The following is a 24,146-nucleotide window of genomic DNA, read 5'->3' as shown; positions in this document are numbered from 1 at the left end:
ATAATTTACTCTAGTTATGTGGTAACTAAGCCGGTAAGTTTATAATTTAAAATCAGTCAGTGGGTTTAGTACTTTAGTTCCACGTAGCTACTGTGAGTTTACAGACAGCAATTGGGCGTGGCTTCGTGCATACCTAGTATTACAATTTCCAGATATATTAAAGTGGGTGTGGCTCACAGAAGTACTTATCCCACTGCAAGACTAAACTATATACAACTCGTGCAATAATCGATTAGTAGGCGTGGCTCACGTAAGCTTGCAGACAGCAACGGACACAGTTTCGTGCTACAGACTGCACCTACTAATAATAATGGGCATGGCTGAGCATATGTTTGTAACGCGATAAGTGGGCATGGCTCACGAAAGAGCAACGCGACAAGCGTTTATAAGTTCCACGTCATTAAACGAACAATTTTGTTTCTCACATGATCCAATCCCGGTCAGACCCAGTAGGACCGGGATGACCCGGAGAAAATGTGACCCGGATGACCCGACCCGGTTTCAACGCTGGTTCCTTCCCATAGTTGGCATAAAATTAAGGTTTATAGCTGATTAAGACCCACTGCAGAAGTTAATCAAATTGTTGCTGTGGATTTGGTACAGAGCTGCTCTTTGCCTGAAAATCAGGAATCGGAGTGGCACAGCACAACCCAACAAACCTCCACTATACAGCTGCATAGTTTTGTCATTACATTATGTACAACACAATTTCCTATAGATCTGAGCTTTCCTTCCATCAACAATAGTGGCATGAAAGTTTCTTCTTTGTTTCTTCTTTGTATGTGAGACTATAGCAGGAGGCATCACTGAAATAGTTACAAGTTTTTGATTCCTCTAGCAAGTTATTTAGCTAGGCTTAAACATAATGTTTTGACCACATAGTGGCATTAGATTAATACCAGAAATGCCTCGGGTGATCATTTTATTGATTTTCTATGCAACATTGTAACTAAATGATCAGCTACATAGTAGCTATCTAGCTTACAGGCTAAGTTTCACAGTAATATTGAGGCAGAGCTTGATTCATACCAAATGCCCCAAAGAGGAAAATTTTGAAAAGTAGCCTTCTGAGATTAAACTTGGCAGCAATTTTAGCTAATTGAATAGCTTAACACAATGATATTATGAATTACTACATGTTGAAAGAGATAAATTATTGATGATCCATCTCTAGCAGTGGTAATTCTAAAAGTTGACATGCATGCAGACTGGAAAGTAATCTAGAATGTACCACACAGGAAACTATTGACATTTGAGCCTTCTGAGATGTACAGTATTTGGTAAGAATTTGGTTGAAGTTTGTTGAATACACATCATACATGTTGAAAGGAAACTTATTCCAGTCTCTAGAAGTGGAAAATATGAATATGAGTGACATGCAATGAGGCATGCATGCACAACATACAGTAAATCTATTAAGGCTGTGGATACTCAACCAAAAGTCAGTTCAACAGCATACTGGCTATTTTCCTTTATACAACTAGTGTGCATAGTACTAGAATAGTTTGTAATACTATCAGTTCAGTAAACACTTCCACATATTAATGTAAATTAGACCCTTTTGTGGTAGATGTTGAAGGTATCTAAGTTACTGAGACCCTTTCATGTTTACTTAGATACTTTTCATGTTTACTACCCTTTTCATTTGCATCAACTCTGGTATAGTTGGTACACATTCACCTGAGCTCCCACCAAATATGATATGCATAGTATCAAAGAAGTGAACAAGTGTTCACTCCCAATGGTTTTGTACTGGAACAAGTATGTTTTCATGTTGTAAACATGTTTGCATGCCTGAATCATCTATACTAAAATGTATGGGATATTTTTAAAGCGTCATAACTCATTTGTTCTTGCCTGTATCAAAGCGCTTTTTTGATAAACAGTTCCAGCATTTAAAGACTTCACAGTACTACTCAATTTTTGGGCAGCTAGTCCATGTAACAAGAGTTATTAACAAGAAATGAGGGCTCCAATAAATGTGAATAAACTATAGTACTGGAAATGCATCATCACCTAAACATTAATCCGTAACTGTTGCTAAGGGTGGAGTAATGGCTTGTTTCTAGTAATGAATGCTACGTTTCTCTGTTACAAACAGCTGTCAAGAGTGTTAAGGTAAAATAACTACATAAATGGTTAAATTACTTAGACCACAGGGCTCTAAGTAATTTACCCTCAGGTAGGCCTGCACCTATTATGCCGGCATAATTTTGAGAATAATAGGTCACCAATTTCGTGAGAATAATTCCGGAATTATAGGATGGCTACAGGCACAATTTTAGGATGACCATGGGAATAATTGGTAGAATTAGGGGGCGTGTCTCTTCTTGATTACCCAGAATAAAGAGTTAAATGGTACAAATGATATAAAGCTGACAGGAGTGCTGGCTGAAAGGAGCTGAAAAGTCTCTAAAAGATCGATATACTCTAATAGAATGCTCAAATACTCCATTAGAGCAGTCAGATCATTTCATGTTACCAATCTGTAGCCAGCATCAGGGATTTAACTGCATGATTATCTGCAATTCTGAGACTTGTACATCTTATACCAGTGTATCTTCTTTAAGTCTTTGAACATTATTATCTACCTAACTTAGTAGCAAAACAGTAGTTACAGCTTATTATTATAATCCACTAATAATTAAATACACTTGAATTATTACTGTAGATAGCTATTCTAAGTCTGCTGTAACTATTATGGATAGAAAATGATGTGTAAGGTGGAATGCTTCATATATGGCTATTATAATTCGGACAAAACTATTTATAGCAGCATCTTGAAAACTAAGCGACTAACCGCATATATATACTGAATGAGAATAATTATGGAATAATAGGCTGGATACAAGAATAACAAAAAGAATAATAGGAGAATTTTTTGGGAAATTCTGGAAAGAATAATAGGTAAAATTTTGAACATAATAGACTCAGGCCTACCCTCAGGTCCTGTAGCACCTTCATTTCTCTCAGGTGCCATGACACAGGACCATCAGGTTACTGAATAACTTAGACCCCTGTGGTGTGAAGTTCAACTATATACATAGCAGAATAATTCCAGCAAGTGCAACCCCTTAACACTACATTAAGATACTTAGCTACTTACAATGACTGTAAATTGTCACTATCAGCTATGCCAATCTATGTTCTAACTACTCTGAAAAATCTTAAACATTTATTTTCATCTGTAGCTAAGCCTAAGAGAATCTCACATAATGTGTTTATTTCATAGTGGAAGGAGATCAGGAGTTTGAAGGGTGTATGATACATTTTAGCTGTTTACATTGATAAAGAGCTCTATAACAGTATTCACTATACTTTCTGACACATTCAACTGTTTTGTAAGAGTAATGACTGCACTTGCTTCAGCTACTAACAAGCTCTCTTAGAGAGATTGCTGTATTAGGGAGATGTATTTAATATGGATTGATCTAGTGCATTGTGACTGCCTCTCAACCCTGATAGAGATGCTGGCCATAGATTCTATAGCTCCACTGTAACCACTCAGTAACTATTATGCAGCTAAAAAGCTACATAGTTTCATGTTCCTGCTCTGTCTGTGGACTGGTTGTGGGTGCACACACTGTTTTCAAATGGGGGATTCAGTCAAAACCAATACACCTGTATCTGACACTGTGTATAGCAGTCATGTGGATCAGGTTACTTTAAGCATACATGTTTGTACATAATTGATAAACAGATATTTCTATACCTCAGCACTGTTTTGTACATCACATCTTAGCATACAGTATATGTACCTTACATGTAACGCATAAATATGCTCATTTTGTGCACTTTGTGAGAAAAGCATCAAACTTGGCACATAGACTGTGCTCCCATTTTTGCATATTTGACCTTTGGCAACATTTATGGCCATTTTTACAATGGAAATTAATCATCTTTTGTCTTTATCTCCCTGCAGCATTGTTTTACATCATTAAACATGGTTTCAAATTAAGGGTCTTGTTGAAAGAAACGACTTGGTTTTTATTTGAAATCAATAAGTAATTTCATTCCTAAATTATGATTTATACTAACCATGAAATTCTATAAAGTTACCTACTCATTGACTTAGGTTTCAGTCTTGAATGCCTAGAACTTTTGTAATTACAGCCGTACAAATAGCAAAATTACCAAGATCAATTTGTACAACAAACTATAAAATGGCGGTAAAGTTATGATTGCTATGATATACAGAGTTGTGAGTTGCACAATCTTGTTTACCATGAGTAGGGGAGTACATTGGTTGGTAGATCACCTTCTTCACCACAGATAATAATGAAATCAGTGATGAAAGATCAATTGTGTGCTATGTATCTCTTCAACATGAGGTAAACAAATGCCCATAACTTACATTACTGAAATTTAGAGACCAAGATGGTATTCCGGTTTCTATAGTTAGACCCATAGAAGTGACAAAACAATATTTACTAATGCATAGGTAAGCAGTGCTTTATACTGTAAAACTAAGGGTTGTGCTATCATGTCAGGGTTTTGCAACAATATTAAATCCTTTTAAATGATTCAATTCTAGGCCTGAGTCAAAGATGCTCAAAGTTTTTCCTATAATGCTTTCAGGATTTTCCCAAATTTTTCACTTCAGTGTTCCCATTATGCTTAAATTATGTACCTAGGTTAACAAAAATTTTCTTGGAATACTTTAATCACTGAATATTGTAATAGAGTATTTCACTACAAAGGGACTGTTCTATAATAGAGTATCAATCTAACTGCATAGGTGGTGGAGATGGAGGGGCCAGGCCCCCCCGTCCCACTTTTATGGGACAATGTTTGCAAGAAAAGATCGAGTTACTCTAATAGAATAGTCAGGATCTAGAATCTCTAATAGAGCAGTCAGAGAAGCAGTGTAGCTAGCTACTTAGCTACGTATTTGTAGTTATAAATAAGGAGGTATAGTTGGTGGAGGGCAGCTATTGTCAGCAGGTAGTTACTTTTTTTTTGGTCTTCAGCTTACAACTGGCTTGGCCCCCTCACTCTTTGGCTTGCTCCACCACCCCTGCATCTAAGGAGCTATGTACAATGTGTTTTAGTACTCCATTGCAGTCAGCAATTTCCACTGATTGCTCTGTTAGGGAGTATTGATCAATTTCATAAAATTAACTTGAAATATCTGCCTAATATGCTAGTATTATGCTGACATAGCACTTCATGCCTTTTACGCTTACTTTTTCAAACTTTCACATCTCATAACTTTTTATACCATTATGATATGGCAATAAAATTTTCAGCTCTTAAGTAAATATTTAATTGACCATGATACAATTTACAGAATGCAATCTTTAATATTCTGTTCCACTACTGAGATAAGACCTGTTGTGTACAGTTTGTGCCCACATGCATTGTTTACACTGGCCTGGTCACAAACTCGCATTTATCTAATGTGACTGCATTATTAGAGTATCTCAATGCTTTGCAGCACTGGCAATTAATTCTAAAACTATTCTTTGATTCTCAATGTGTGTTTTAGTTTTGAAAGCATATAGCTACAATATTAAAGGCATGAGCAACACAAAGTTAATGTTGGATAACTTTGTCTGGTATATAGCCATATGGTGTAGTAGTTATACTTGTGCAAAAATTTTGAGTGAATAATCACAACAACAATGTACAGTTTCACAATTTAATAGTCTAATACTGGAGCAATTCTGCAACAATACAGTAAACATTGCTAACCTGTTGATAGTTACTTGAAGTGGTCATCTTCAAGTCTGATTTTCAGACACTCAAGACATGCAAAAAGTAGCAGAATTCCTTTCCTTACTGCTTCTCCTTGTAAGTGTTACATTGAAGAATACTTATTATCAACCATCAAAAAGTGTGTGATGATACTCATGATAGTTTGTGAGTGACCTGTTTATCTTGTTCCTTTTTACTTAAGAACTACTACAGGATAAGTACAGTGACTATTAAAATGTACAACAGAAGTTATAGACCACCTAGAAAGTGATACTAAGGACATTAATAATCAGTTGGCATTAAGTTTCACTCCAAACAATTTGTAGTGTTGTACCGATATGAAGGTTTGTAATATTCCAATAGCTGGTGTACAATAATGTCCTCAAACCAATAAATGTAGCCAAGCACATACCCCATTACAATTATCAAGGACTAATGTGTGGGATTGTAGTATCATTACTACTACAACAACAACTGACAATGTTACTTCAATAACAACAATAGGAACACATCTATTATGTACACTATACACATACATTAACATGTATATTTCTATATATCAAAGTATACATCTGTAACTGCTGCTATTATGACATGTAGTATCAATCTGATAAAATATACAACTGATATTTGACATTTCTGATAGTTGATCTAATGACTGGTACAACTACCTGTATGTGTAGTATGATAGCTAGTTTGCAAATCTGTAAAACTTTCAACTTATACTATATTGTATGCCTTGTAGCAACTTATGCTATAAAGGTAAACATTTCCCCTACCAAACTAAACATAAAGTACACAATATTACTAATATAATACAATAATGCTGATGGTGTTTAACCTGTTATCATTACAGGAACACAAAACTCCCCTACATGATGCTGTTGATAAGAAGAGGATCGGTACAGTGAAGTGCATAGTGGAGGAGCTCAAAATGAACATCAGCAAATTTGATGAGGTATATATGATATTCTGTTGTATCTGGAGAAGTTTGTGATAGTGAATAATTTGTGTAGGCAGTTATTTATAAGGTAAATAGTGTATTAGTGCACATTGAAAATCTACAAAGCCAATAAAAACTTTCCAATAGCATTTCTGTTAAAATTCTACACTATGTGCTATGAGTACAACACCTCAATATGACTTATTGATGTAACACTTTGTAATTATCAACACTTTCATAGGCAGACAATGCCTACAGAAAAGAAATAGTAGCATTTAAGTGCTATATAGCTATGTCTCAGGATATAGTACATGTTGCTGCTACACTTTCAGCCATGTTGGGTTTTTTGAGTACTGTATGTTCTCGGAATAAGGGCATTCTACAATGTTTCTGTACAGCTAGTACCACCATTCACATTTGGCACACCTGATTAGTGCCTCAAGAGCAATCCAATGTTACTACAATCCAAGAGTAAGAACAGCTGATCTGCATGTTATGGAGCATTTTATAAGCGTCTATAATTTCTGCATGTAGTGAGGCATTAAGCTGCACATCTACATATACCACTTTGACACCTCAGACAAAAGGAAACCACAGGATTATATTTCACATATTGCCCTGACCACAGGGCAATATGTTAGGGACTTATACCATGGCCACTCTGGATTTTCCTAATATATATTCCCAAGCCCAAGGGCTGCAGGCCCGAGGGCACGGGCATATACCATAGATTCCCTAAACATTCGGCAGAAATAAATTAATTCCATTCGTGTCTGGCCGAACAATTAGGAAAAAATGTACCAACCCAGTGCTATTGTCGAATTTTTAGGGATCTATCCCTAATACAGTCTGTACACTTCATGGCTATGTTATTTGCGATCCGTTTACTGCTTAATTTCAGGATTTCTTTCTACAGGGACCAACAGGAACATCTCGAGGCCTGAACTGATGATACCACAACACTCACTTAGCCACAGTGCTATATACTATTATTGCCTACATTATCCAGGAGGGATGGTCAATGTCATTACTACATCGCTTTTGAATACAATCATCCAGACGTAATATTAAGAATTTCAACAAGTAATAAAAAATAGAAACCACAATCAATAATATTATTAAACTATCTCGTGATAAATCTCGTTACCAGATGCTGCATGAAGTGTTCCATGGCTTAACAAAGCGTTATTTGATGTTACTAGGAGATGTGGGGCCAGGAGAGATTTTATTCTGTGAACAGAAACGAAGATCATTTTGTAGTAGCTGTGATGTCACACGATGATATCGTTGGGTACGTTCCCTGAACAATTTCACACTTGGTGCGGCTTCATCCAGTATTAAGGTAGCATACATATTATGTGAGATCACTGGGAATCCTCAGTATTCAAGACACCTTCGTCAACTAGTACTCCAAGTGCCAAAATATTAGCGCACTTATAATTAGAAACTTTATTTGCGCTTGCCAAAATTTAGAACACATTGCATTCAAAGCACGGGGAGTGCCGAATATTTAAAGAAGCTGAAATTTTAGGGAATCTACGGTATATCAGGCAAATCCCTCGTGGCCATGGTATAACTTAAGTATACTATGGACAGTGTTGGGACAGTTACTTTATAAAAGTAACTAGTTACATATTACATGCAACTGAACTATTTAGTTACAGTTACATATAACCCAAAAACATAGGCGGATCTAGGAGGCACTGTCAGGGGGGGGCCAAGGGGGGCAAGAAGTTTTAGTGCACAACAGTGTTTATTCCACTAAGAGGAATTCTAGTACAGTGGCGGATCTAGGATTTTTAAAAAGGGGTTTCTGAAAATTGGTATAGCTAAATAAGGCATCTATAACAATTCTCTGGAAAATGTTGAGATTTTAGGTTAGCAATTACAATAAATTCAATACTTTAAACTGTAAATAATTACTAAATACTATAGCTAACTATAGGGCAAATATGGTGACTACAAGCTGTGGCTTTGATTGCTCTATTAGAGTAGTTACTTGACTGCTCTATTAGAGTATCTCGATCGTTTTTAATGCATTGGGAGATGAAAAATGAAATGTTGCTGATGGTTTAATAGCTATAAATGGTGTTAGTTAAGTGAAACTGCATGCATGCTACTGGTATATAGTTGTTTGCTATGGCAAATTGTCAATACAACAATGTTTATGTAATGAGAATGCCACTAAGCTAAATTTAAAAGGGGATAGAAACCCATCTGGATCCGCCACTGTAGTATACAAGTTATATTCAGTTGCATAACTTTATTGAGTATAGCTGGATGAATGATAGACATACAGTTTTACAACTGTAGTTAGAGAAAATTTTTAAAAATTAGATCTCCTAGGTTTAAATTTGGGAGCATTTTTGATAGAATTTAGCTTTAAAAGTGTATGCTTGCAACGCATATAAAGATTAATTAGCCTATCGGAGATAAAACCTGTAAAGTATACTAAATCAAAATATATAGGTGTATAGTATTGTTATAATGACATTAGAATGGTGACTGTTCTATTAGAGTAGTGACTGCTCTATTAGAGTATCTCGATCTTGGCACAACAATTTAAACTTATTTGCCTCACTTTCTTTACAATGTACAGTATAACTGTAAAGTACATTTATAACTATTGTCTTCTATTTGCCTATTGGTTTTCTATACTTCTGAATACGGTGTGAATGCAGGAAACATTCCAGTTTCTGGTATCAACATAGTACTGTGAGTCCAAGGGGTGCAAGAGAAGGGCCAGGGGGGGCACAGCACCCCTTAGCCCCCCCTCAGATCCGCCTATGCCCAAAAATAAAGTAACTTTAATAATATTACATATTATATTACTTTGTGTCCACAGCCTTAAGCTGTCACGTGTGAAACTACCACCTTATCACGTGACATAATTTTGTTGTTGGGCAATGTGCAAATCTTGGGTATAAGTAAGAAGCTGGTGAATAAGCTTCATTCAGTAGGCTTCATTACTTCATTGTGGTTAGGCGTTACTCAGTGGATTACTAACGAGATTAGTAACTCCGTTACTTGTAGTAATAATATTAGACTGGTTACAGTAACTATACTACTTAGATATTGTGTTACATTTGTAAGTAAAGTAACTTGAGTTATATTACCTGTTTTTATAGAGTATATTTTGTAATATTACTTAGTTATCACAAAAGTAATAATATTATGTAACGCGTTACTCCCACCACTGACTATGGAGAATTTCTGTTGCTTAGAAAGTTAATCCAAGTAGTTCAATGACTGAGCATAGCAAAAACAATTATAGTAACTTTTCAAACACACTTTATGTAACAACTCTGGATAGCCTGTAGGACTAAGTGTCCTACAGACCTTCAGCACTTGTGCTGTAAAGCCTTAATAAATAGTAATAATCCGTAATTCCTTCATGACATAGTAGAACACCATAGGAATCGGAGCATGTTTCCCCAAAGAAATTAGATTTTCTGAAGTTGAATTTAAGAGTAACAATTTATTTCAACAGTGTATTATATTAATGGATGTTGGATTTTGTATTAGGATGACTGTTCTATCAAGGTGACTGCTCTATTAGAGTTTTAGCTCTATTATTTCAATCTTCCTTGACTAGTTCCTGGAAACCTCAGAAACTCCCTGTAGCCACCCCTGCATAGGGGTGGCTGTACAATCAGTGAAGTAAACTTTACATCTCTTTAATATTCAATATTTCATGAAGTTAGCCTGAATTGAGTACTAAAGGCCAGTGTGCACTCTTGCTTCTGTGTACACTTGATAACCATTAATGTTAGAAAGATTTCCTACCACCACATTATTCAACATGTACTTCCTAATAAAAAGTAACTAGTGATTGATGTAATAACAGGATCTTGTCTTTGAAACTGCATAAGTCTTTTTGCTTGATAAGTACAAAACTATGAAGATTGTTGTATTTTCACTTTTCAGCATAAACAGATTTTAAAGTGTATGTCATAAACATCTGAAGTGACAGATTTTAATTGAAAAGGTTGACACAGCCATCAGGAGAAATTAAACCCAGAACAACACAGCGTTGACTGTTTGAAGACACTAAGGAAGCAAGCTCCTCAACAATTGTCTGAGCAGGCACCTTTATACTCTTCATCTTATATGATTGTGCCTTTTAAACTAAACACCATTTTGATCCTCTTTTGCTACTGACTGTAGTGGTATACAACAGATCATGTGAGAAATCAAGGCTAAGTGTAAGATTGAAACATTCAGGCAAACAAGACATTAGCTGCTCATCATTTTGCTTTGAAATTACTGTAGAGTGTTGTTTTCATATGCTTTTATTTCATCCATGGTAACAAATAACTTGGTATAATATAATCATACAGTGTTGTATTACTGTAGCTTTAGTGGGAATCATGGAGATTTAGACTTTTGTGCCCAAAACTTCACCCACAAACCTGCCTAACTTTTCCTCCATAACAGCTTAGCTGTATTAACTATCCACAATCAACCCGAACATGCTATGTCTTCAGAACAGAGAATAGAAAAGTAATACTGTATGTATAGCACCTCAGTATAGCACATATTAATAGTACAGTAACCTATGCTTTATTTGCCCCGTGATTGATAATTGGTTAGCTATCTAGTAAGCAAATGTGCAACTATAAAAACAACATCGATTACACAGTATTGCAGAGGATATTTCAATCGGTTTTGAATATTTGCACTTGTTAATAATGTGAGCCACATACTGGGATGATGCTGTGATGAACTGTTGTGTGTTCCTTATTAAAGTAGTTGTTTGATGTATAAAAGTATCTGGAGTCTCTTCAGTTTTGTTTCTATTTTGGATTACTTTTCCCATATTAGGACTACAAGAAGAAGATTAAAGAAATGTTGGGAGGGTCATCACCAGACAATCAAACTGGATCACCTGATACACAAGGTATTATTATTATTGTACAATCTACCAATGTTTAGAATGTGGTACTAATTTAATTGTAGTTTACTAAAATTGTATGATGCATCAATTTGTCTACAGCAAACGAAAAAGTAAAAATAAAAGAAAAAAATGTAACAAGATGTCAACTACTCTAATATAACAGTCACATGTGTTTGGACTAGTTTGTGGGGTGTACCTTTAACATTAAGTGGCTCCTTGGACTTATAGCCTGGAAAGCTCATATAGAATTACTACTGGTTTTCTCTTTAATGTCTTTATGAGATGTTACTAGTTAATTTAATTTCCTCCTAGTATGTAATGTGAGAGGAAATCAATATCTTTACAGGGAGGCTATATACTGTATGACAAGCTGCCATTGGTATAGTAAATAATTGCTGTGCTATGATTATCATCATTGTAAAAGACTCTAAGCTCTGTGTTATTTAAAGGAATACATAGCAAATTGTCTCAATGGCGGATCCAGGATGGGGCATTTGGGGCAAATGCCCCCCCTTCAAGAAATTGCATACAAGATCAAGATACTCTAATAGAGCAGTCAATTACTCTAATAAAGCAGTCACAATGTTCATGAGGCAGTGTAGCTTACCTATGAAGCTATAAATAGGATTTTATTTTACATAACATACATGATATACGTGATATATTTGGTAAAGGATAACTAGCTATTATTGTTGTGACCTTTTTTTTTTTTTTGGTCTTCAACGTTTTTTTCAGTAAGGTGCCCCCCTCTTTTCAAACTCTGGATCCGCCCCTGTGTCTGGCTCCAAAACTACTGAGATAGTAAAGTATTCTCATATGAAGAATACTCTTGTACAACATGTGTATGTTGTCACATGTGATAACTATTTCCCACAGTCAGGAACTATTAATGCTGCATGCACTAGTGGTCATGTATTTATTCCTTCCTGTGTGCAATTGACATTTCTGGAAATTGAATAGTTAGCTAACCACTATTGTAATGTATGACTTGTTATGGTAGCACGTCTATAAACAGGCATGTGTTAACCATGTGAATATCTTATAGCACATGCTTCTATGTTGTATAGTTGGAAACCAATCAGCATGTTTGTAGTAGTGCATAAACACATGTAATGCATTCATTCAATGGTTTGAAGGGTCCATCATTTGAATGGCATAAACAATCGATAAGTGCATGTGCATACTGGCTCACATTGATAACTGAGTTTATTGCAGAAGATTGCAAAAATCGAACTATTCATCACAAGGTGAACCATTTTCACCATAGAGTGAGTTATACTCAAGACACTATGAAAAGTAATAGAGGCTAGCAGTACACACAGCCACTGGGTGTCTAACAATTTTAATTAGCTTGTACTACGAGTGACCACACATACAACTAATGGTGAAGTGCAGTTGGAATGCTGGCTGAACAAGCTGTAAAACACCTTATAAATTCACTACAGTTGTACTTGAGTAAGGTCTTGTAGCAGCAATTATACATCTTGTTTTTGTGCTGTCTCTAGGTGTCAATCTTGTTTCTACACAGATTAATTATAGTGCCAAAATAGTGATTTCAGTTATGTCAACAAATTGACGAATTTATTTACCAACAGAATCCGAAGCAACAAATTCAATTGTCAAAACTCAAAACTCTCGTTTCGTTAAAATATTCTCAAAATAATGCCATTACCAGCAACATGTTACATAATAACTGTAGTTCTGTATGCAATATTCATCAAAGCTTTAAAGGTTACATCCACACATTCAAAGTTTAAGATCACAAAATATTCATTTATGCGCCAATTTTTAGTACTACCCTTTGCCACATTGTAAAATAGCGGAATCACATTGTGCCATTGTACTGTTCTTTGAATTAATAAAATGTTAACCTTGCTGGTGATACATAACTATAAGAATAATTAAATCACCAATTCTGTACCTCATTGGCTGTAGCATGAAGACTTTAAATGTCACACCATAAGATCTGGTATACTACTGTAAGTATGTACAGTAGCTAAATAAAGCAAATTGCAGTTGACTATAATCTATGTTCATTTTAAATTCAATGAATGGTGAAATTATTCAAGTGGTTAATAATTCTAATTGGAATAAAGTGTTTGCAGTTCTTAGGTTTGCATCTATAGCTTGAAGTTATTGCTGTTTGCATATATAATAAAAATGGAAAAACGGTCTTATCACCTGTCACAGCAGATGACAGTTTTCACTACAAACACAAAAGTTACATAAATAAATTATCAAATTTCACAATCAACATAAGGTATAGGCTTGACTGGTCTGCTTTTGCTGCTTGCATTTCCCAAGTCCAGTGACAAGTCATAAAGGCGTTCTGGGTTTTTAATAGAGCTCTGGCCAGCCTGGGGATAACTATATGTGCTGTACAGCTGTGTGATATTGAGTAAAGGCTCATACTGTAAAATTTCTTAGCTAGTTTTGAGACCTGAATGGCCCATAATTTGGCCTAATTCATCCCATCGCATTTCTCTTTCATTTGTAAACAACCTTTTTGCCTTCCCCTCTATCCTCCTCCCACCATCTCTATTGTAGTTTGCCTAAAACAGTTAATTTCCAGTTAAAAACTGTGGGTAAATTCAGCTGTTGTCTACTTCTCCAGTGGATGCTCTGGAAGGTAAGGAGTTAGTGTAAAATTTGAAATTGGTACACTTTAAACTTCAACAATTTGCAATCTAAAACCAGTATTAGTCAATACTTTAATAGGCGATAAGACTGGTTTCCTCAGACTAGACCACAATCATGATCAGCAAGAGAAACAATACAATAGTCATAGATAAGTACAGTACATGTCAGTACATTATGTAGCTAACGTTATGTCAAGTATGCTAAGTTAATAATCTTCATACAGTTAGAGAGTTCTTCAAATATAGACAGTTGTGTTACGACTTCTTTCTATAAACTACTGCTGCATGGAGCACTGTTTGTATGTGGGAGATTGTAATGACAACATCTTTTGTGGTGTGTTTTGTCAAAGATTGCATGGTTAATACATTTTATCAATTTCTTTTTACAATTGGGTTTGACTTGAATCCCTTTAGCTTGTGTCAGGTATTTTTGATGATGTTAATATAAAGTGATTTTGGTTGAGTACACTAATAATTCAACATTAGTTCACCTTATATACCCCATGCAGTTAACTGTTATATAACTCACTTCACATGTTGATCACATTAACCTAGCAAGGTCAGAATAGTGCAATAAAATGTAGTAGAACAAGGTCTAATGTATTTTCTTATTAAATGTTTATTTAGTGCATGAACAAATGTACAGCATTTGTTCAATGGTTCAAAGAATGCATTATTCGAAGAAACTCAAATTTCTGAATGCTCAACCTGGCTCATAATAGTGATTGAAAGTACAGCAGAAGACTGCAAGAACCTGACTGCTCATCATTTTGTGAACCATTTTTGTCATGGATAGTTATGTTTGAGATACTACAAAATAATTGAAGATAGTTGTACACATTCTTTGACAAGTCAATTAGCTCACGCCAAAATAACCATGCCCACTACTGTTGGGAATGTTGCTGAACAAATCATGAATTGTTGTACTACTGCTGTAGTAATAAGGTCTTTTAGCAGCAGTTACAACTTTGTTTTCTCCAGCTGCCTATCTTGTTACACAGGCAAATTATAGTGCCAATTCGAGAAATTCCATTTAACAAAGGGAGCCAATAGAATGGGATGACTATTGTTTAATGAATTAAGCTAAAATACACTTGAAATTATGCGAATTTGCTACCAACTGTAATATTTTTTTATGTAGCTAATCATAGCTGTAGCTGCATACCATATTCATCAAAGCTTTGAATATTGCATTCAAACCTTCACAGCTTAATATTGATACTTGTTTATGCACTAATGTTTAACAAAACCATATGCTACCTTCTAAATGCAGCAATTCCTAAGCAGCATATTTTTGAATCCACTGAAATATGCATTAAATCAGCCAAGTATAAAATTTTGTTGTGAGCCATAACAGATTGTACATGGTAGTGTAATAGGGTTTTTCACTCCACGACTTAGCTTCAAGAAATATGTACGATTCTATATATCTGTAGTCACTGAGCAAGAAAGAAAAGCCTACAGACTAGCATTGAAGCATGAATTAGCACAGTCTGCCACCTTCCGACTCCTCGGTGTTTGGCCCAGTGAACTCTGGTAAAGCATGCCTCATATGAACATAGTTCAATGAGCCCTTCCAAGAAAATGCTGCCACTAAAGGTGCAGATGTCCATATCTACACTATTTATGCCACCAACTGGTGCAAGTAGTCAGCTAAAGAAATGGCAGAGAAGTTACAAATAAAGTTTTGCCAAATCTGAACATTGCAGCAAAGAAGCAGGTTGATCCAATGTCATTTGCCCACCCTTCCAGTAGCCCATCCAGACCTGCAGCCTTGGTCAATGTCCAAAGCAGTGCTAAAATACCTGAGGTCAAAATAGAGGAGATCAAGCATGCCAAGGCCTTCAAGATCACCAGTGAAGAGGAGTTCACTGCTGTTGTTTGGGATTGTGAAGGTCAGGAGAAATACATCACTACTCACACAGTTTTCATCAGAAGAAACAACCTGGTTTTTATTGTCTTCAAGGCTTCCTGCAACCTATTTGGCCCAATTGAAGCAAGACTAGGTGATCACCATTCATCACAAAAAGTTACCCACTTCAAGGTGATCCACCACTGACTGCAGACAGTGATGTCTGTTTGCCATGAAATGGGTAGAACTGCTCATATGTCTGAATTTTTACCAACAGTAGTTCTGGATGTCACACACATTGACAAAATCATTGGAGATATTGAGGAAGCAAAAGACGCAATCATCACCCAACTTGCTGGGGAGCTTAAGGGGAAACCTTATGCCAAACACCTCATAGGAAATTGCGATGCTAAAGGCAGCTTAAGATTCATGCGAGGATTCACAGCAGCACACAAACAACCCTACTTTAATAGTATAAAGTGTAAATGTGTACCTCATTTGTTACACCATGGCTTCAAACAAGGGATCTATATGTGACCGGGCCTGCGAAAACAGGGCATGTGGGCACACAAAATTTGCCTTTTTTGTTAGTTTACCACTCATAACTTTTTACTCCATTAAGCTATGGCCACAAAATTTTCAGCCCTACTCAAACAAATAATTGGCTTCATTGTGCAAGTTACAGAAGTCAAAGAGTTTATTCCTGTACCGAGATATGACCTGCTATGTGACGGGATGTAGTTTGTGCCCACATGCCCTGTTTTTGCAGGCTCAGTCACATATGTAGATGCATGTGCCACGTTCCTTGGCTCGGTTTAAATTTGAAATTTAAAATGGATTTTAAGTGTAGTAGTCTACTGTATCTCTAAGCCACAGTACTAGTGATAAGCCTTAATAGGATCTAATCCAAAACAGCCAAGCTGTAAAAAAAGAGTGCGGCCCTGAGAAAGGCTATGGTGAAAAAAGATGTGAAATCCAAAGTGGCGGCCAAGAAATGGCTGTGATGGTAGGTTAAGGGTAAAAATTTTAACAACGACAATTCAGGTGAATTTTGTGCCAAGACCAAGCGGCACCAAATTCACCTGAATTGTTGATATTAAAATTTTTACCATTAACCTACCATCACAGCCATTTCTTGGCCGCCACCTTAGATTTCACATCTTTTTTCACCATAGCCTTTCTCAGGGCCGCACTCTTTTTTTACAGCTTGGCTGTTTTGGATTAGATTTCACTTCTTTTTGTATTTGTATACCCCAAAGCCGGCCTATGGCCGGCTTTAGGGCTTTTTAACCTGTCATTTTTTCTTTACTACAGGAAGAAGAAAAGATGAAGCAGGGTGATTTCTTTGTAGCTGACCTCTCTGCAAGGTGATCCTTCTAGCTGATCTCTCTACCGGATGACTTGTTTGTAGCTGAACTCTCTACAGGGTGATTTGTTTGTAGCTGAACTCTCTACAAGGTAACTTCTTCTAGCTGATCTTTCTACAGGGTGATTTGTTTGTAGCTGAATTCTCTACAGGGCATTTTGTTTGCAGCTGAACTCTGTACATGGTAGTTACTTTGTAGCTGAACTCTCTAGAATGTAACTTTTTCTAGCTGAACTCTCTACAGGGTGACTTGTTTCTAGCTGATCTCTGTACAGGGTGACTTGTTTGTAGCTGAATTCTCTACAGGGCAATTTGTTTGCTGCTGAACTCTCTACATGGTAGTTTCTTTGTAGCTGAACTCTCTACAATGTAACTTCTTCTAGCTGAACTCTCTACAGGGTGACTTGTTTGTAGCTGAACTCTCTACAAGGTAACTTCTTCTAGCTGATCTTTCTACAGTGTGATTTGTTTGTAGCTGAATTCTCTACAGGGCGATTTGTTTGTAGCTGAACTCTCTACAAGGTAACTTCTTCTAGCTGATCTTTCTACAGGGTGATTTGTTTGTAGCTGAATTCTCTACAGGGCATTTTGTTTGCAGCTGAACTCTGTACATGGTAGTTACTTTGTAGCTAAACTCTCTAGAATGTAACTTTTTCTAGCTGAACTCTCTACAAGGTAACTTCTTCTAGCTGATCTTTCTACAGGGTGATTTGTTTGTAGCTGAATTCTCTACAGGGCAATTTGTTTGCTGCTGAACTCTCTACATGGTAGTTTCTTTGTAGCTGAACTCTCTACAATGTAACTTCTTCTAGCTGAACTCTCTACAGGGTGACTTGTTTGTAGCTGAACTCTCTACAAGGTAACTTCTTCTAGCTGATCTTTCTACAGTGTGATTTGTTTGTAGCTGAATTCTCTACAGGGCGATTTGTTTGCAGCTGAACTCTCTACATTGTAGTTTCTTTGTAGCTGAACTCTCTACAATGTAACTTCTTCTAACTAAACTCTCTACAGGATGACTTGTTTCTAGCTGATCTCTGTACAGGGTGACTTGTTCCTAGCTGAACTCTCTACAGGTGATTTGTTTGCAGCTGAACTCTCTTACATGGTAGTTTCTTTGTAGCTGAACTCTCTACAAAGTGACTTCTTCTAGCTGATCTATCTACAGGATGACTTGTTTATAACTGAACTCTCTACAGTGTGATCTGTTCATAGTGGAACTTTCTACTGGATGATTTGTTTGCAGCTAAACTCTTTGCATGATTGTTTCTTTGTAACTGAACTCTCTACAATATGACTTCTTCTAGCTGATCTCTCTACAGGATGACTTGTTTCTAACTGAACTCTCTATAGTGTGATCTGTTCATAGCGGAACTTTCTACTGGGTGATTTGTTTGCAGCTAAACTCTTTGCATGATTGTTTCTTTGTAACTAAACTCTCTACAATGTGACTTCTTCTAGCTGATCTCTCTACAGGATGACTTGTTTCTAACTGAACTCTCTATAGTGTGATCTGTTCATAGCGGAACTTTCTACTGGGTGATTTGTTTGCAGCTAAACTCTTTGCATGATTGTTTCTTTGTAATTGAACTCTCTACAAGGTAACTTCTTCTAGCTGATCTCTCTACAAGGAAATTTGTTTGTAGCTGAATTCTCTACAGGAAGATTTATTTGAGCTGAACTCTCTACATGATGGCTTCTTTGTAGCTGAACTCTCTAGTAGGTACCTTCTTCTAGCTGATCTGACTACAGGGTGACTTGTTTGTAGCTGAATTCCCTACAGAATAACTTGCAATGTAATATAACTGAGTAAATTATGCATGCTGCTCAGGGGCGGATCCAGGAGTTGGCAAGGAGAGGGGCACAAACAAGCTAAGTTGTAAATGGTTGGGGAGAGCCAGATTCTCTAGTTCAGTGTTGCATTTTTGAGGCAACAAATAATCACCTCTTAGTAGTGTTTCACTGTTGATTTTTGCCATTTTTGCCTTTTCAGATGGTTGTGAAGTCTTAAAAGCTGTTTAAAAGGCTCTGAATGTCAAATGCAACGCGATAATTATTTTTAGAGGCGCTAAGTACGTACGAAGGTGCTTGGTGACAATTTCACAGGTAATTTGACTTTGGTTCGCTTTGATTTCAGGTGAATTTGTAACAACTGCTAGTAAAATGTGCATATTTTCATGAGTTTCTTAGCCCGACAAAGTTTAGTAGCTATTTTAATCAGAAGTATGACTGCCAGTGGCTCCTCCACAAATTGAGGGGGGGGGGGGGGGGGGGGGGGCATTTGCCCCAAATGCCCCATCCTGGATCCGCCATTGCTGCTGAATGCTTTATTAGGGTGACTGTTCTATTAGAGTATCTCGGTCTCGCATTTGCTGCACGTAATTGCCTTTCGAATCATAACTCAGTGATTTGTGATCCGATTCTTCTGTACTACTGCAAGAACTTTCTATGATGATTATTCCAGCTACATACTGATTTTCAGCTCGTTGCTCTAAGCGGTTTTCCTGGTAGACACGAAAACTAATAGTTTTTTTAGTCATAAAAATCGATCGCGTAATTTTGACACAGGTTGGGTTTTGTGTCATATCTCCATGGTCTTTATCCCGATTCCTTTCAAACCACAAAAAGGCACTCCTACGATGGTTGCTCCATCTACATATCAATTTTCAACTGATTCCTCCAAGGGGTTTACCCTGTAGGCGTGACAGACCTTCGACCTTATTTAACGCAAATAATCGGTCATAACTCCGTGAATGTTCATCGGATTCCTACCAAAGTTGGTACGGAGATCCGCCTTAATGAGCCCTTTAAGTGTGCCAAATTTCAGCCCAATCCGAGCACGTATTCGTATTTTATGGCGAATTTTGCGAAGTGTGCGAAATGAAGATGAAGAAGAAAAAAAAACGAAGAAATTAAAACGAAATTTGGTTCGCTCGTATCTCGGAAATGGCTGGAGCGATTTTCTTCAAATTTGGTATGTAGACTCCCCTAACTGGGCTTCCAATCGGATAAGGGATCACAGAGCTACATAGGTGTGAAAATTGCGTTTTCTTTCTTCCTGTTAATATACTCACGGTGTGGCGCGCCAGCTTCTTGGGTCGCACGACACACTATCGTGTGTCTTGATTTAGTGTGGATAGTGCTGGCAGCAAAAGATTTCGTTTCAGTGCGATCAACTTGTCAAGTGTATTATTGATAAGTGCCGTATAGCTATATTGTTGGTTCTTGTGGTTGATGTAATTCTCAACCATCAAATAGTGGCTAGCAATGCTCCTGTCAGCTCGAGACACTAGAAAGTAATTGAAGCTAGCAGTACACAAAGCCACTGCATGGTTGCCTGAAAAGTGAATTAGATTGCACCACAAATGACCACACCCACCACTAAAAATGCAATTGGAAGCTAAACAAGATGTAGAGAAAGAATTCTCACATTACAATTCACTATGATTGTACTTGAAGAAGGTCTTGTAACAGCAGGTATATGTGAACCTATTTTGGAAAACCATACCTTTCGGCACATTGGTAAAATTTCTTGTAATAACTACAATGAAGCACTGAGTGGTTATCTACCTTGTGTTAAAAATTTGTGATGATACATTGAAGCATTCTAAAGATATGGCTAATTTACTGTCTAATACATAACAAACTAACTTTTCATTATCAGTTTATGATATTGTACAGTGATCTGGTATGACAAATTACTTTGTTGACAAAGATTTCCATTTTTACAAGATAAAAAGAGGTCCTTGATGTGTTCTTTGTACTTTTCAAATAACCTGTATATATTTGCTTTTAATCACCCAATTTCTATTAGTGATGTCTCATGCATTGTGAAACTACTACATGTTCTGATATAATTGAGTATATCTCCTAGAAAAATGAAGTTATGGGTCTAAAATATCATAGCAAGAAGGCTGAATAGTTGTCCTATCAAAATCTACAAAAAAAATAATTTTAAAGTCTCTAAAATTTTCAGTTAAGTATTCTCACAAATTTTGCATGTGCCCAAATGTATGGTTTTCCAAAATATAGTCACATATACACATCTTGTTCTTTTTGTACCAACAAAATCCAAAATGATAAAATTCAAATATCAAAACCTGTAGAAATACTGTAAGTTCTAATACACTCAAAATTATGTCATTACAACCACATGATACACAGTAACTATGGCCACATGTGATATTCATCTAAGGTTTCAAGGTTGCATCTAAATCTTCAAAGCTTAAAATCAAAAAACATCCATTAATGATGTACTAATTTCTAATGCAAGTTCTTGATGTCAACTTTGCAGGTGATAAGCTTACATAATCAACAATGCCTGTATGTAACGGAATTTTCTACTGACTGATTGCCTGAATGCCTAACTGTCTGATGCCTTCAGAAAAATGTAACTTGATAACGGCTAAGGCTACGGGATTGATTTTTCACTGTTTGACATCACTTTGGCCTGAGAGGTGTCTTTTGGCATACCGCAGTACATACAAAACTTTAAATAAGTGAATGCCTTTTAAGTCCTGCTTATTACACACACTCAATTAATTACACTACTAAATAAAGCAAATATTATATGTAGTAAATTGGCATTGATAGGGTAAACAATCGTTAATCCCAGGTTTGAAAACTATCAGCTAGTGCACTAGAACATGCTACAAATGGTGTCTTTGATCAGCTCACCAAATACCAGTAGAATATACCACAGAATATTTTATTTCATTTTGTAGCAACATATCAGGGCATACATGTACTAAGGCACTTTTGGGCTTGCTTATACATAACTAATACTACCAATACTTGTGAGGCTGGTTTCTGGTCAATACTTGTTTTTGTGAGAAAGTGCAAACCTTCTAATATACAGTACCACCATACTGTATGATAGAACAGCAATTATCAGACTGAGGGCAGGGTTTACAAATCACATCCAAATACTCATAGTTGTGTTAGTAATTTTACTTATGTCACAGTTGTTACCTAATTTCTACTCACTGTCTCTCTGAGTGTTCCCCCATGTGATGTATTCTATGTCTAAAGAAAAAAGTTTTGTAATATAGCTTATGTATCCTTCTTATGCAGTTAAAGGAATTATAAAATGTTACTAAAATATACTGCTGTTCTCATAAGGTGAAACAGCAAAGGAATTGCTTTAATTGGATAATTGCATTAAAATCTGCTTGAATGTTAAAGCAGCAGATATCACACTTGATCATCACTGAAATATAACTTAGTAATGTATATGTACTGGTATAAGAATTGGTATCATTTAGAGCAATAATCACATTAACATATCAGCAAAGCAAATAGCTAAGAACAACCAACACTTTGAATAACATCACTTAGCTTTTTCAAGATACCAGTTGTATGATCAGCCAAAATTACAGGCACAAATCAATAATTAGTTGTATTTAAAGAACCTAGTAATGATGCTTTGATATAGTTGAACTGGCAAGCTAGCCATGGAGCAAAATTTATTAAGGTCATTATATCGATAAATTATTATCATTACAGTACTACTGGTGTCAGCAGTAGTGGATCTAGAGGGTTTTATATGGGTACTCTGGAAATGATATCAAAATCTAATACTATTCCAGACCACCAGCAATGAATTAACATGTCAAACTAGGGAGACCTGAGTATATGTTCTTACTGAGCTCTAAGAGGCCATTTTAGATATATGACTACAAGTAAATATTCAGTAGCCGGAGTTTAGCAGCTGAAAACAATTATCATTGCTACAGCATCAAATATTTTGGTCTGCTACTGCTACATGTGGTACCAGTATACGTAACTATAATATATAAATAGTAAACAAAATGGACCATAGAAACTTTATGTTCAATTTTGCAACAAATCATTAGAAACTTTATGTTCAACTTTGCAACAAATCATTTCTACTGAATTTTGATTATTCAATGAGTACAAGTACTTGACTGTTTAAGAATATCTTATTTTTTAATGGATAATATTTTAAGCTATGTCTAGGGAGTTACCAATCACTAATGCTGTTGTGAAGCTTATAAAATCCTTGTTGGCTAAGTAGTGATGTATATATGCTCATTGCTTCTGTAAGAAAACAATTCTAACAGTAGCCATACTGTAACAGGGAACCATCCATTTAGATTGTGTATAGAGTATATAAGTAGTCACAGTCATGTAGGACTTGAGACCACAATGTGTGAATATTACACTAGACATAATCACTGCATCAGCAAGCAGAGGGTTTGGATGTTGAAAGGTGAAACTGTCAGTTTGAGGGTTTTACTAGTTTCTTATCCTCTTAGCATGTAGCAGTACTACTGATATTAGTATTGCTGTACCATTAACTTTTGTCTGAAAGTTGTTTTAAACTAATTCTGAACTACATTTGGGGAGTACGTTTGCTGGCTTATCCTTTGTACAACCCAGTTTCATAATGCTAGCATAATAGGGATATTTGAAATTTTAATTAAAATGCAGAATACGCGTGCCTGAAAGAATGCAAATAATCACTGCCAATATGCAATAGTATTATTAGTGTATTTCACATGTAATATAACTTATTAAACCATTTCTTTGTTGGTTATTCACGCTATGCAGAAGTAAGATCGAAATGCTCTAATAGAGCAGTCACTTACTCTAATACAGCAGTCAGAAAACACTAATATACTCTAATTAGTAATTAATGAATCACAAGTTCAGTTTTAATAAATAACTCAATTAAACATTAGTGCTATCATACATACTACACATCACTTGACACAAAGACTATTCTATAGTAG

General features: G+C 36.1%; 1 protein-coding gene across 1 annotated transcript in view; it reads left to right on the top strand.

Moving 5' to 3' along the window:
* The window catches only part of LOC136257887 (ankyrin repeat and protein kinase domain-containing protein 1-like), a 199,304-nt gene that overhangs the window by 148,709 nt on the left and 26,449 nt on the right, over window positions 1-24,146 (top strand). Inside the window, exons 7-8 of the mRNA XM_066051210.1 lie at window positions 6,554-6,655; window positions 11,465-11,540. Coding sequence (XP_065907282.1) covers window positions 6,554-6,655; window positions 11,465-11,540 — 178 coding nt within the window. The remainder of the gene's footprint in view (window positions 1-6,553; window positions 6,656-11,464; window positions 11,541-24,146) is intronic.

This window comes from Dysidea avara, chromosome 6 (assembly GCF_963678975.1).
Source record: "Dysidea avara chromosome 6, odDysAvar1.4, whole genome shotgun sequence".
Lineage (NCBI taxonomy): Eukaryota > Metazoa > Porifera > Demospongiae > Dictyoceratida > Dysideidae > Dysidea > Dysidea avara.
Note: the sequence above shows the minus strand (reverse complement) of the source record. Positions and strands in the feature narration are given on the sequence as shown.